Raw genomic sequence first — 15,572 nt, 5'->3', positions numbered from 1 at the left:
CACCCATTCTCAGGTAGGGTCTTCCTGTGCTTGGGTTCTTGCCAGCGTCTGGTGGTTTTGTGCCGGGCACAAAACTCACATTTTCCCCTTGGCCCTTCAGTTGCTTGTGGTTTTATACTTCATATCTGCTTGTATAGTGATTTGGTTATCTCCTTAAGTAGGGTTGTGATGGCACAAACAAGAACATTTGTGGAATGTCTCTTTTTAAGATTTATGATGCATGGCTTTCACCATTTTGTAGCTCTCCAATGGATGGCTTATACATTTGCTCCATCCTTCTGGAGAGCCGTCTATCCCAATGGAACACAAAACTCTTGTTTTGGGCCCCAGATCTGGGCAAGACTTCTTTAACTGGGCAATACTCCAGACGGCAACCCATCAACATAATACAAATATACAGTTGTGTCCTCCATAATTCCGTGCAAACATCCAGATGTGGGCTCTTGAACTGGACACAATAGCCAATATGTAGCTGCAACGACTAAATAAAACTCATGGACTCAAGCCCTGTATGTAATACCCCAGAAAAGAAAGGCCTTGAAAGCTGGGATGACCTCAAGAACTAAACAGTACTTCTGCAGCCTCAAGAGCTGCACAGAACTCCAGGTGTGGTCTCCAAAATGATATACAATACTCCAAAAGTGACCTCCAGAAAAACACATCCAACCCCTATAAAAAAAGTGAACACACTTTTACTCCCAGCTTTCTGCAATGTCTTTGGTTTATCATCATCATCATGTTTCTTTCGGATATGCATGCAAACAATCCATAAAAACAATACAAAATACAAAGTACATACCAATTATGACACTGTAAAACCTATAAAAATACATACCAATTTTGACACTGTAAAACCTATACATGGTTTATATTTGTATGATATTTGTGCAAGTCTTAAGGCACCATCTGCGTATGATTTTTGCCTTTGGTCCCACTCACCATAACAAAACTGAACAACATGAAGGAGATCGAACCCTCTCCCAGAACACAATGAATTAATAAGGGTATTGTTTGCACAGGGAAAGAAAGTCTATCTGACAGTTTGGGGGCATGAACCAAGAGAAGTAAGCACCTCTAACCGCTAGTATGACTGAAATTATTAGAAGCATTTGATCGGGCCAGCAGGAGCTCTGGCCAGCATTTTTATTTTAGACATCTAAATTGAAATTGGGTTGCAACTTCACATGTAAGACATACCCCCGGGAAACATTTTTTCCATGAAAACAACAAGTGTATTTTAAAAGGGGCTACACACTTCAATGTCCTCAGTTTGAACTCTTCATTTTGATAATGATGAATCACATAAAAAAATACAATGCTGAATATTTATAAAACGTCAAACGTTTTATGAAGTTACCAACATTTTACATATTTTACCTAGAACATGTCGGGATGCATGTACAGTGTCCCAGCCAGGCAAAAAGGTTCCTGAGGAAAACCTATTAGCACGTACAACCATGTGAGCAGGATGAGTTTTGCATGGCAGAAGGTGCACGTATTACTTGTAGTTAGCTTTGACACATATTGGATACCCACATATAGCAACACAGAAGGAGCAAGAAATGTATTAATGTTGCAGTTGCAGAGGTTATAGATAGGGCAGTGTGGTATAGGCCCTGGGTTTGGAACTAGTACATGAAGTTATGTTTCCAGTTAGGTGGTAGAAGAGAGCTGAAGTAGGTGGAAGATGGATTCAGAAAGGTACTGTGGTAGGAGCGAGGTCATCGTGTTAATATGGCAGGAGTGTTGTCATATTGGATGTTACGGTCTAGTACACAACAAACAGAATATTTAGCTCAGTCCCAAGATAAATACCTTTTCCGTTCCCCAGTAGAGAAGCCGGTTCCATGTGATAATATCGCCATGAAAAAGTTGCCAGGTAGGCGATTGTCTTTTCCTGACCCCTAAAATTCTTTCCCCAAATGGTCTAGGAGGGGATAATTATATATTATGACGTCAAATCCAAGAACTTTTGAGTAAAGTGTTTGATTGTCTGTAGGGTGCATTTTTAAGGAAGTGTCGCCACCTGGTGCTGATTTTCCGTACGACATTATCACTGGATACTGAGAAGACCAGGTCAAAGGCAACCACGGTGCACAGATAAATGTTGATTGTATACATCTGCAGGGACTGAACGTGGTGGGAATGGTATGTTAGCTGTGAGGAGAGTAGGAAGGGATGCACCCTTTGAAGGACAAATTCATGAGAATAGCCCATGAGGTTTTTTGATGCCAATAGTCCAGGCAAAGACTTAGAGCACTACTGCCCTTACCCAAGGGGCGGTCATCCCATTTGAATTACAAGCACATCCATAATCAAAAGCAAATAAACCCCAGAAATTCAGACACAAGAGTGGTGCCCTGGTCAGGTCATTACTGGGCACCTGGGGATTGAAGGCGATAAGGGGGAGCCATGTCTGGAATGTTCTGTGTTTTGGGAAATGAGGAGCAGAGGTGATGCTAATAAATTCAGTACAAGGTTGGGAGTGTAGTTTGTGTGTGCTCCATTGTCTGGTATAGTGAGAATACCTAAAGTCTTATCAAATCAGAGTTGGCCTCACCAGTTTACTTCAAACGTGTCTGGATCAGAGGGGTGCACATCACATGACAGTCACGATTTATTAGTGTGTCAATATGTTCAATGGCCAATCCTGTATCTGGATTAAATAGTGATGTAGTGGGTCACATGTCTGAGGGAATGGGTTTAGATAAGGTGTGGCCAATCAATCCAGGGACTATAGGGGTATTACAATGTTAGGTGGTATAGATGGTAGCCAATGAGGGTGGTGGGATAACATTGTAACCTATGTATGCAGATTTGTGATATTCCAAAATATAACCTGTACTGCGGTTCTACCGGACCATCTGAGACCTTTTTGCATTTAATAAACCTTGTTTTCCCTTGCAAAGAGGTGCAGTGATTATTTGGTCTTTTGGATTATTTTAATTGTTCAAGTTTTGGGTTGCTATACTATTTACAAGAACATTGTCAGAAATATGTTTTGGAGGGTTAAAACTCAGCAGAATAAATTTATTTGCAAAATTATGATTTGTCCCTAGTTCTTTTGGTAGAGAAATGATGCTCATTCCTACCTTTTTATATTGTGCACATCACAAACTAGTGTTTCACATCACCTCGGAATGATGATTGTTATTATTACCCAACTCAACAAAGGTAAAGAAGGCCTCATAGAAACAGGATTAGTGCAAGTTACGTATTAGTAAGGGCAACTAGACCCTATAGCACGATCTTTTAAATAAAAAAAGCCCATGTCCTCAAATGGCAGATGTTGTTTTTAAGCCTGAGACTTAATCTTTTTCCTACTTTGGATGTAGAGGGTGCTAGATCTGGCACACCCAGAGACAAGCGGATATGCAGATACTGTCTAGAGGGGTGTTTGGTTGAAACCTTAGAACATCTCTTAACGGAATACCCCAAGACCCTCCATTTAAGCCTTTCTCCAGGAAAGAAGGTTATTCACACATGCACACATTTGTAGTGAGATACTAGCAGGGACCCAAACATGCCTGTCATTAGCAGCTATTAAATGTGTAATGGAGATCTTATTCCCCTTCAGGTCACCTGAATTTAATGAATTGATTATTTTAAACGTTCCCGCTTGAATATTTGGGCTAACACGAAGATGTGTTTAAATCAGGTTTAACGAACGAATGAATTTGAGATTTAGGATTAAACTATGGAATTTTAGTAGCAAACCAACATGATCAATTTGAATTGATGTCGTCGTGCTTTTAATATAGATATGTTTAGGAGACGTTTATATTTAACAGTGTATGAATGTCTGTAATGTTATGTAATATTTTTGAAACACTGTGTTGATTAACCGTTTTTTTAACATTCGTTTTGTATTAAGAACACAATCTGCAAGGTTTAATTATACTTGCACTAGATAAATAAATAAATACAGTTATTACCCAACTGAATGGTACTCATTTTTTCAACCTCAGAGGAATGGGGTGCTTGGTGGACCCTTTTGGCTTTCCACTTGTAACCTATGGGACACCAGATCAATGGGGCAGTGTACAGACAGCGTAGAGGAGGCCTTGTGGGGTCCTCAACTGCACCACTTGTGTCCTAGTTCCTTTCGTTCACAGGCCACACTCCCATCCAATTTTCATTGATGTTCAGAGCCACGGGCACTCTCCAAATCAATCCCCTCGATCCGAGATTTGCAGATAAACCTGGACACTGTCCTCGTGGTAATCAAATATTGCACCTGGGCCCCTCAGCATTTATGTGAAATGCCATTCATAGAGTACAGCGGGGCCAATTACTGTGGGATAAACAAGCCATTGACTCTGGGCTCTGACAGAAAGCTCCTTAGCATCACTCCTGTGCAGTGTCCCCCTAAAAAGAGCATTATTTGCTATGAGAAAGCTGCAAATAGATTCTTGACAACATTTTGTGTCCCTTGTCAATTCACAGGTTGTTGATCTTACAATGTCTAGATGGAGCCGCCATCCCTTGTGATACCCCACGGGTCACCCCTTCCCAGAGTCCATTCCATTAACTAGCAACATTTAGCTATCTCATCCCAAATCTTTGTCTCTGTATAGGTATATATTTGCGCAATCGTGTTATGGCACTAGAGGAGCAGTTACACACATCAACTAATCAAAGCATGGCATGGGCTGAGGACCTTGAGGGTGAAGGCTGGTGCTGAATTGATTGACCTCTATAGGCCCAAATAGTAGCAAGAAATTGTAATTTAATGAAGTGAATATATAAAAATATGGATGCTTTTCTAAATGTGTTCTTCTTTTTTTTAATCGAAATTAGGATATTCCCAGGAATCCTCACGCCTCCGAGGGATTCGAAACAGTCGCTGCCGGGGACAATTACAAAGGAACTGACTGATGCTTTAGGCCACAGGAGTCCCCTTCTGATGGCATGTTCTGTGTGAACGAATATTAAGTATGGGCCCTGGTTCCTTGCAACACTGGAGTCCCTTTGGCTGCATTGGGCCCAGGGGAACCATTTGGCGGTAACACCCTCAGTGCAACACCAACACTATTCGTTTTGGAAAGAAAACATTCACAGCAGCTGGCTACCACTGTGAGAAGGCTAACGCAGATCCAGATGCCGGGGACCAAGAGAAACTTTTTCTGCAAGAGGAAGGCTGTTGGCGAGAGTGAGAAAGAAGACCTCTTCTATGAGACCTATTACTGTCTGAGCCAGCAGTATCCACTCATCCTGCTGCTGCTGGTCATAGTGCTGGCAATATGCATCACACTCATTGTGGTATCCTTCGCCAATGGCCAGGTATACCTCTTTGCCTGGGTGAATTTCTAGAGGGCAGAGGGAGAGGGGTCAAGAGGCTGGGTTGGCTGGTGAATGAAAGTATGCACGTCAAGGATAAGTCAGTTGCATAGCTCCCAAGGTGGCAGACCTTTACATTGGTCACAAGCGAGACAGTGGAAGACTTTTTCTGGTTCCCTCGGGACACATTTCCTAACAATACAGAGTTTGGTATAACCGCAACCTTACTTAAAGTAGCAGTAGTTTAGTAGCAGGTCATGATTTTGAATGAGCATGGATACAGCTTCCCTTTAATGGCGAATTGTTCAGGAAGAGGCCAATCATTGGATATGCAAAGGTATTGAATCTTCTACTTCCCTCTATGCATCGTTACAGCAGAGATAAATAACAGATTACTTGGATTTGCAGTTCACAGTTCCCATTTGCCCCCTGGTGTTCACCGGCACATATTAGGCAGAGGAAAAAAAAAGCTTGTACAGTGAGCGCCCATCTCAACCTTACATTTCTCCTTAAAAAGAGGCCTAGGAACGTATGGGCATGGAACTGAACCTTGCAAACCTAGAGTGAATGAAGATAGTTGATGGATACCAATCTGATAGAGTGATGGCATTGTCAATGGTGTGTCAAGTTTCTGTGTTATTGTAGACAGGCATGATCCATTCCAGAAATGTAAACACAGACCAGTTTCATTTAAGGCCCTGCTCCTTCAGCTTCTTATGCAGAGGAAGGCGAATGCTGTTCGTAGGGATGCATTCCTGCTCTCACTAAGTCATGTTCTGTTCTTTTTTCAAAGGCATTCGTAGACAACCTCGCCTTCCTCATCACCATATTCTGTGCTCTCGGAGTCTTCCTCACCATCTTTGTGCTGGTCTGCATCGAGTCCATCTTCCAGAAATGTATGAAGTTCTTTTCCCTAGTGATCTGGGCCAGTCTACTCACCATGGGCTACGTCTTTGTATTCACGAGCGGCAAGGTCACTGCATGGGATCAGGTGAGAAAATGGGGCAGGGGATTTAGGTCAACGGTCTTCCTCATTGTTCACATTGCTGTAAATCGGGAAAATTGCAGTCGAGGTGTCTAGAAGATTGTGATCGAGGATCTTCTGGCAATCAAGTCTCACTCATTCTTCAAATTACCACAATTAAACTTCAATGAAGTCAAACTATTTCTCCATCTCTGGTTGGGTGCACCTTAGTGGAGTATTACATGTTCACTACTACTGGCCTTGTGCACTTCAATAGCATTTCGCTATAGCATTTCAATGAACACTCCCTTTCATATCCACAGATAACTGGCCTCAGAGAGTGCAGATGAGTCTAGTTTCAGTCTTTCACCATCACTGACTCTATGGTTCATGTGCGCATCAATAACTCCACACATCATTGAACTCATGCACTGAAATTGAATTGTTCACATTTACATCATCACTGACTGGTGCACTATAAAGGAATCAGCAAAGGAATCTCACCCTTTGCCTAAATCAGTCAACTCCTATGCTTCAACTGTGATCACCACTGTTATGGGCTCTGGCTTCTTTTCAGAAACAGTGTCTGATTCTGTCATGAACCATCGAACTCGCCCTTTCTGGGCCTCCTGGTCCCTGACACGTCGGGGATTACACTCCATCTACTACCAACATGGCTGCAAGCTCAGAACGCTGCTCGCCAGTCTTCACGGTCTACGCAGCGTACTCTATAAAGTGGCCACACCCCCGTGTCCTGTGCCTCTCAACGCTGCTGTTAGCTGTTACCGGACGTGTGCTCCATACTCTCCCTTGTATTATTCTGTTGTTTCCTGGTTCCTGGAACCCCTTCTTCCAATCTACCTTCCCTCCTTCTTATCCAGCCCTTCCCGGAACCCCTGCACCGTCTCTGTGTGCTCCATATCCTTTTTCTGAATTTCATGGAGTTTTCCCTTGATCCCGGACATCGAAGCTGAATGAACACTGGAAGCCAAGGACAGCCGAGCGGGCTTGTATAAGACCCAAACCATAGGAAAGAAGACTCCTCCTAAAGAAGTCATCAGACAACGAAAACAGGTGAGAAAGGGGGAAACCTGTGACAGATTGAGACGCCACCTGACCGAAGTCGATACAGACATGGAGGCGGCAATCCAGGATCTTATGCGCGGCATGCAGGAACTAACGACCGAAGTGCAGAACCTGAAAGCTGAGAACGCCGCGTTAAAGCAATTGGTGCTATCCCGCGACTCTGCCACAAAAGACAGTGTGCTTTTGGGCAGCATTGTATGATGGCTCTGCAAAAACCCTCCGTGGATTCCTGGATTCTTGTTTGGTCCACTTTACCTTTAAACCTTATTATTTCTCCACCCCCAGGGCTAAAGTGGGCTTTATTATTTCACACCTTTCCGGGAATACATTAGCCTGGGCCACACCATTAGTTAATTCCGGAGATACCCTCTTGGATGATTATGATGGATTCATTCAAGCACTGAAAACCATGTTTGACCGCCCAGAACAGGTCTTTAGTGGCCAAGAACGTTTACTTGATTTCCAGCAAGGCTCTCAGGACATGCTCACTTGCTCACTTATGTGACTCGATTCAAGCAACTGGCTAAAGAAGCGGGTTGGCCTCCTGAAGCTTGCTTCACTCTCTTTCGAAGAGGGCTAAATGAAGATATCGAGGATGAATTAGCCAGGGTGGCACATCCAAGTTCTTACCAGGCACTTAAGGATCTTGCTCTACATATTGATTTTCGCATCCGGGAAAGGAAGGCAGAGAAAAGGAAGACCAAGTCACCCCTCCAAAAGAACCCCTTAGAGGCCTCCTCAAAATCTGAAGATACTTCTGTTCCTACAAACGAACCTGAACCCATGCAACTAGGGGCCTTCCGTGGACCCATATCCCCCAAGAAAGGTTGCAAAGGATCCATACTGGCTTATGCATGTACTGTGCCTCGGACAATCATTTAGTCAGAGAATGTCCAATAGCCCCTCTGCGGCGTTCGGGAAACTGCAGCTCCCGATCCTAGATGGACCTCAGTTTTAGGAGAGAGATGTAGGCTCCCCATCTATACCATCCTTGAACTCTCCTGGACAAAACTTTCTGGTAATTTTACAGGCCTTTCTATTGCCATCCAAGAAGGAAACCTACCCCATTCTGGCATTAGTGGACTGTGGGGCCATGGGAATATTTATTGATCAAGAATGGGTCCTTAAACATCATCCTCTTATGGTCTCCAACATCGACCAGGTTCCTAAAGCCTACCAGGAATACATCAATGTGTTCTCTTCTGCTATTGTCCAAGCTTTACCACCCCATAGGCCGGAATACTGTGCTATTGAAATCGAACCTTCAGCTGTGATTCTCTTTGGAAGGATGTTTATTCTGTCTGAACCCGAGAAAAAGGCCCTTCGTGAATACCTAGATACTAAAATAGAAAACGGCACCATACGCACATCCAAGTCTCCAGCCGGAGCTTCACTATTTTCTGTTCTTAAGAAAGACACCAAGGAGCTCAGACCTTGCCTTGATTATCGAGGTCTAAATCAGTGCACCCTTAAAGATCGTTATCCATTACCCTTGATCTCAGATATCCTGGAAGCCGTAAGAGGAGCCGTAATATTCACCAAATTGGATCTCAGGGGTGCCTACCATCTGATCCGTATTAGGGAAGGAGACGAATGGAAGACAGCCTTCAGAACTCCCTTTGGTCATAATGAATACTTGGTCATGCCCTTTGGACTCGCTAATGCTCCGGCGATCTTCCAACGCTTTATGGATCGGGTTTTTTCGGATATGCTGTTTCTTTTCGTCATCATCTACCTGGACGATATTTTGATATTCTCTAAGGATCCTCTCAAGCATGAAGGACATGTTAAGGCAGTATTACAACGGCTTCGTGAACACAAGCTCCTGCCAAAACCCGAGAAGTGCCTTTTTCATGTTTCCACTGTTCACTATCTACGATTTGTCCTTAGCCCAGACGGAATAGGAATGGATCAATCCAAGGTTAAGGCCATACTATCCTGGCCAACTCCGACCACAGTAAAACAGATCCAGTCTTTCCTGGACCTGGCTAATTTCTATCGGGAGTTCATACCATCCTTCTCCGAGATTGTTCAACCGATTATTGCCTTGTTGAAGAAAGATACTCCCTTTCATTGGACATCAGTCCAGGAGAAGGCCTTCCAACGCTTGAAAACAGAGTTTACACAAGCCCCCATCCTGGCTCAACCTAAAGAAGTCATCAGACAACGAAAAGAGGTGAGAAAGGGGGAAACCTGTGACAGACTCAGTTGAGACAATTCCTTCCATCCTGGAAGTATATGGAAGAAATTAAGTGAATCCTTGGAAAATCACTATTCTGTTTCATACAGACCAGTCACCAGAGATGATCCATGGGCATGACATATGACTAACTCCGCCCCAACTCTAAATGCCTTATTAAAGCTCACCGCCTATCAGTCGAACAATGTTTAAATAGACTACTCCACCTCTTTCCACATGGTCCCATGATTTTCGATAAATCCCAAAGATAGGCTGTTTTAGAATTATGATTGAAAGTGTCCTAAGAGCGCTCAAAATTCAACATGTTTGTGTTGGTGCATGGTGACATCGCCTAAGCACGTGAAAAGGGAAAAACTATGTGCATAGTAAGACCGATATTGTTCAAGGTGTAATACTCAGTTAATTGAGCAAGTGACAAACCACTAATCTTCATTTTGTAGATACACATATTTAGTTATCACTACACCCGAACACAACATGTTTCAGTTAAAAAACAATCCTCAGGTGCTTTTTACAAACAAAGAATACCTACTACATGGCCTTGCTCCATCTACTCTTCACAACACATGTTTGGTTCCTTCACAGACCTAAAAGGGAGTGTTTAAAAAAAAAGTACATACTGAGTACTGAGCAGAAATATCTGTAAACCTAACAACCAATATTTTGACAAGAAGTCTTTCCAATACCAGTATTCATTTAACTCCTCTGAGTGTACAGCTCAAAAGCCTGTCTTTGTTAGAGATTTTTTGTTTCATTCTCCGCTCTTTGATATCATTCTATTGCTTCTACAAGCTGAAATTTTTAGTGGAAAAGGTGTGTTGTCTTTGTGTGTAGAAATCTCTTGCAAGGGAAACTTTATTGTTGATAATATTGTTAAGTTTATGTTCACAACATATATATATCCATGTAGAAAAATCCATTTGAGCCAAGTCACACATGGCACAACGCCACTTAGTAGCCATCGCGAGAAGTGGGATTTGTGCAGGCATTTTTAAAAAGGGCAAACAATTTGATTTTCCAAAAGTAAAATGAAATTAAGGGCCAATACAGCTCATTCATACTTAGGACCCATAACCGGTAGTGAAAATAGAGAGAAGAGTGTACAAATCTTTATATCTCTAGGTCACTTCCACCATCTGCAGGAGCATGCAATATTGCGCAACAATGTATCTCTGATTCTCTGTTTGCTAAAGAATGGGGAACAAGCTCACGATTACACCTTTTGTCTTTGTATGGCACCCTCGTCCAAAGCTATACCAGACCTAGTTATCACACAATAACCAACCATAAGCATCTTCTGTGATTCTGTAGTTTACTTTGTACATTTTCTACAGACCAAAAAAAAACACCCACACACAGCAACATCACAACACACGTTCATTGGATACATGTACAACATTGAGAAAAATCATATCCCAGCAGAGAATACTGATTTCACAACTTGTTAATGCAGTGCATTTATATTTGCAGTTAATTTAGCATTGATTCACCTGGCTTGTCCCATACCAGACAAAAACATCTCCTCTGCGCCCAGCAAATCTGGCCTCTCCTTTAGCAAACTCGGCAGAGCACGTGCATTTATATATACAACCTTGCGATATAACAGTTACTTTGGAAGTGCAGCAAACTCCCCTTTTTAATAAGCGGCTGTCTCCCTACAGGAAAATACTTTTGTTCCACAGTGAATGAAGAAGAATGGCTTTTCCCTTTTCGTGCCTAGTTTGACATTTCACTAATTAGAGTAAGGTTATCTGTAATAAGATATTTCTCTTTACTTGGCACTTATGCTACCAAGAGATCAGTGTCACTTCGTCTGCACTGCAGGACGCAGGCCGTCTCTCCCTTCCAACTGCCTGCCGGAGTCCAGCAAGGATTTAGCCATTCTCCCTCCTTTCTGCACTGAATCCAGCTGTAGTTTCCCAGCACAGCTGAGCTCAGCACACATTTAGCCAGCATACCAAACTCGTTCAGTTTTCTCATTCTAGCCTCTTCCTTCTTCTTCCATCCAACCTTACTCTAGCCCTCCTTCCTTTATTCCTTCTATGTCTTATAACATACCTTCTCCCCTGTCCCCTTGCATATAACTTCATAAAGAAAGCATATGATTTTACCACCCATTTTCCTGCCTCTTGCTGTGAGGACATCCATCAATCAAACACCTCTCCTTTAACCAATGCCTAGTCATTTTCCAAACTCCTTCTGCTTCTTCACCCTGACCTCTGTACAGCACTCTTTCTCCAGGCCTGGATGAATGTGCAACATGTTGCCTCCTGACATTCTCTCTGCATTCCTGTTAAAACAAAGAGTTAAAAAATAAAATGCATGCTACTGTCTGCCACGTACACTGCAATTCAACTTCAGCTTTCCCATTTTCTTCATTTATTTTCTAAATCCACATCACTGTGTGAATGGAGCCTTTTCATCCACAGCCTGCGGTGTGGACTATGGCCTAAGCGACCCCAATCTAATGACTAATTAGTTTAGTTTGTTAAGGTTAGATGTTAGTGGGTTAATAATTAGTCATGTTAATTATATTATTGTTCTTTTATAACACGCTTAATATTAGAGATGAGTTCCTAAACACGGGATTGGGATTCAAACCCGTGTTGCACTGTGTTGTCATGTTTTCAAGACATGTTGCCCCTGTGATATCCACCCTCACCTTGAAAGCCCCTACGCTTCACTATGCTGAGCAAGCTCCCAAATCACCCCTTCCTTAGTTTGAATGATTCTCACCAGTGCCTCACATCATCACGAATTCACACACCTAGTAGCAGATTAGCACTATTTGTGCATGTTGCACATTACCCCGATTGAATTCAGCCGTATCGCTAAAATTAGAATTAGACATTAGTTGGCTATGGGTGCTCTTAAATGATGGTAGAAGAAAGCCAGACAGTTAAGGAGAGTCAAATGGGCAGGATTTATTGATCATGTGGCTGACCCCTCAGTCTTGACTGGAAAGCAAATGAGAGTGAGAGAAGGTCGAATATGCTGTGTGTTGCGTGGCACATTTGGCAACGTTATGGGAAAGGTACCAGTTTCCTTAATGGTCACGACTGTGGGGTGAGGGTAGTGAGAGTGAAACGGGTCGCTGATGAAGGACGACTTATTGCATAGAGATGGAGCATTCAAATTTCCAAGAGCCTGATCAGAAAGGGGCCTGAGAAGGAGAGGAGAAGCTTCAAGAGCGGCGAAATAAAGAGCGATGATCCATGTGCACAGGTGGAATCCTCGCATGAATTGGAGGGGAAGTGAAGTGAGGAGGAGTGTTAGGATATGGCGGTGCCTAGGGATGGAGGAAAGAGTTTGAGTAGGAATAAGGGGGTGGCCAAGAAGCCAGTAGCTATCATCAAGTGGCATGCTAATTAGTAGATCGAGTAATACAATGAAATAATGGGGCAGAAGGGACAAAAATGACTAAATACTGGGTCTGTAGGTTCAGTGATGACCAATACAATTAAATAATGGGCTGGTGGAAACCCACTCAATTATCTAATGTATCAGTGGTCACCCACACAAATCAATAATGGGACGGTTGTGAACAAAACAATGAATGGCCCAGATGCAACCTTCTAACAACAGACAATATGAGTCAATATTACACACTGATGTGTTTCTCAAAAATGTAATCACACAGGCACTGGTAATGTCTTACAAAAGACAAAACAATTTAAAGGACCTGTCGATCATTCGAACAACGTTTTGTTTTAGGTCACACAAATAAGAATGTCAGTAATAAAAGTGAGCATGCATTCTTCTCTGAAGTTCTTTAATTGATCTAACAAATGTGTAAGGTGTTGTATAACTGACATCAAAACAGTTTACATATTTTAAAACCGTTTAAATGACATTTGTTATTTATTCTTGAACCCTTTTAGTGCCAGCTAGGTTTGCTGAGTGATTCCATATGTAAATTAGGGCGTATATTTTCACCCTAACTCTCAAAGGGTGAAAGTCCCAGATGTGGGAAAATATATTTTGGAGAAAGAGCATAGCATGTATAAGAAAGGATTGATGGACATAGATTGTATAACTAAGTAAAACAATGACACAGCCTCGTAACGAGTTTGGCAATGTGGCCAAAACCGATGGTAATGCAGCTTTTACAAAGTTACAACTGCATTACAACTGCATTACGGCTGCATAGGCGCATCGCCGAAATACAGGTTTGGAGGTAAGGCAAAGGAAAAATGTTCAGCAGAATGATGGAGGTAATTCCTCCACCTTACCACCCAAAAATGACTAAATCAGTGGTGTTAATGCCAAAATCGCCTATGCAGTCCTATAGATTCCAATGAATGGGGACTAGCACTGCCTACCACCACTTGTAATCTGGCAGTAATTCCGCCAGACCAACAGGTGGTAATGGTAATACCATCTGGTGGTATCTCGACAGATTTACCGCTAAAATATCACCAAACCTGTAATGAACCAGGTCTCCCATGGAAAGACATCTCCGAACAGAATGGTGCCCCACACTACACATAAAGTTCTAGTTTGCAGTAGTAGTAGAAAGGCATAATTGCAGTGATGAATGGAAAAAAAGACTCAGAGTAGCTTTTCGTGTTAAATATTTTTCAGCCTTAAAGCCAGAAGGGTTGAATGAAAATTGTTATCTGACATGCTATTTAGGATAATACAGTATTTCTTGTTTATTTTAAAGACGTTATCATGTAATCTGCTGTTTATGGTCATGCCATATGTACTGGATTTCTATAAATATATATATATGTCATTACTGCTATGTGAAGAAATATTTTGTTAATGAAGAATGGATGGAGTCAGGCCATGCACTCAGCTTTAACTTGCATTAATAAAGTGAACCGGTAAATCCGATTGGGTATGGTAGAGTTGTTGGGTATTTGATATTTGTTTTATCTTACACTTTGTTTATTGGTTGTTTGAGGAGTATACCTAAAGTTGGATTCTTTACTCAAAACATGTTGCATTTTGCAGATTCTAGAACTAATAAATATTCTAAACCAATGTCAGTACACTGGAGAAAATGAAGAAGGATTTTTGAAAATTACAAACATTTGTTAATGGCAGTTATTAGTGGAACATGGAATCCCTCATTGACTCCCTCATCATTCAGGCACGGCCCCACTTGTATAGCTTTATTGTTAAAATATTCAAGGACGGTGCTCTTCATACGTCTTTCAGATTTCACTTATTCCCCACTGGGGGGCTTCATTGCAGGTGTATTTCTTCCTCTTCATCACCTTCATCGTCTACACTATGCTGCCAGTGCGCATGCGGGACGCCATCGCTGCAGGGGCATTCTCCTCCATCTCCCACATCATCATTCTGAGCATCTACCTCTCCACTACCGACATGCCGGAGGGGGAATTGGCTCTACAGGTGAGAGCGGGGACCCAGCATGATTGTTTCTCTTGCTCCTATCCAGGAGCGAGAGATTGGGGGTGAGGGAGGAGGTGCACAGGGTGATGGTTGAGACGGGACACAAGCGAAAAAACACATTTACAAGATTTCAAGACATTCACTTGTACAAGGATATGTGGGGACAGACACTCTGACCTGTGAGGATATGTCGTGGAGTAAAATTGTCCTTACACTGACACCAGTGTGGTAATTTATCCTGGTACCCCTGGGTACAGATAATGTGGCATATGGAGGTATGCAATGTATCCTGTGTGGAAAGGTGCTGAGCCTTTCAGGACAGATTACTGTATCAAGGGCCACATGGGGTCATCAGCAGTGCATATGAGGAACCGTTGTATTTGTGGGAACATATGAACAGAATACACAAGTGTGACATCCCATGCTAAAAGCTATTTTCTGAAACATCATATGTCTTTGTGGGCTTCAAAATCAACCTTTAGTAAGTAGGTGGGTTGATATAGGTATAGCCTTGCTCTATATTTGGCTATGGTACTTCGGCATAAAAAAGAGGACACCATGGATAACAGTGGAGCCCTCAGAACAATGGAGGACCAAAACATCGACCAGGGACAGAGGCACATAAGCAATACAAGTATGTAGTTTGCTCTCACATTGGGGTAGGTATGATTATGCTTT

At 42.4% G+C, this 15,572-nt stretch overlaps 1 protein-coding gene across 21 annotated transcripts in view; it reads left to right on the top strand.

The window, feature by feature from the left end:
- ADCY4 (adenylate cyclase 4) overlaps positions 1-15,572 on the top strand; it is a 1,677,325-nt gene that overhangs the window by 882,756 nt on the left and 778,997 nt on the right. For all 21 annotated transcript variants that reach the window (XM_069633796.1, XM_069633797.1, XM_069633789.1 and 18 more), the window contains 3 exons: positions 4,801-5,283; positions 6,074-6,271; positions 14,733-14,894. In XM_069633796.1, coding sequence (XP_069489897.1) covers positions 5,101-5,283; positions 6,074-6,271; positions 14,733-14,894 — 543 coding nt within the window. In that variant the 5' untranslated portion in view covers positions 4,801-5,100. The remainder of the gene's footprint in view (positions 1-4,800; positions 5,284-6,073; positions 6,272-14,732; positions 14,895-15,572) is intronic.

The sequence above is a fragment of the Ambystoma mexicanum genome, chromosome 13 (genome assembly GCF_040938575.1).
Source record: "Ambystoma mexicanum isolate Mex_15411 chromosome 13, UKY_AmexF1_1, whole genome shotgun sequence".
NCBI lineage: Eukaryota > Metazoa > Chordata > Amphibia > Caudata > Ambystomatidae > Ambystoma > Ambystoma mexicanum.
Note: the sequence above shows the minus strand (reverse complement) of the source record. Positions and strands in the feature narration are given on the sequence as shown.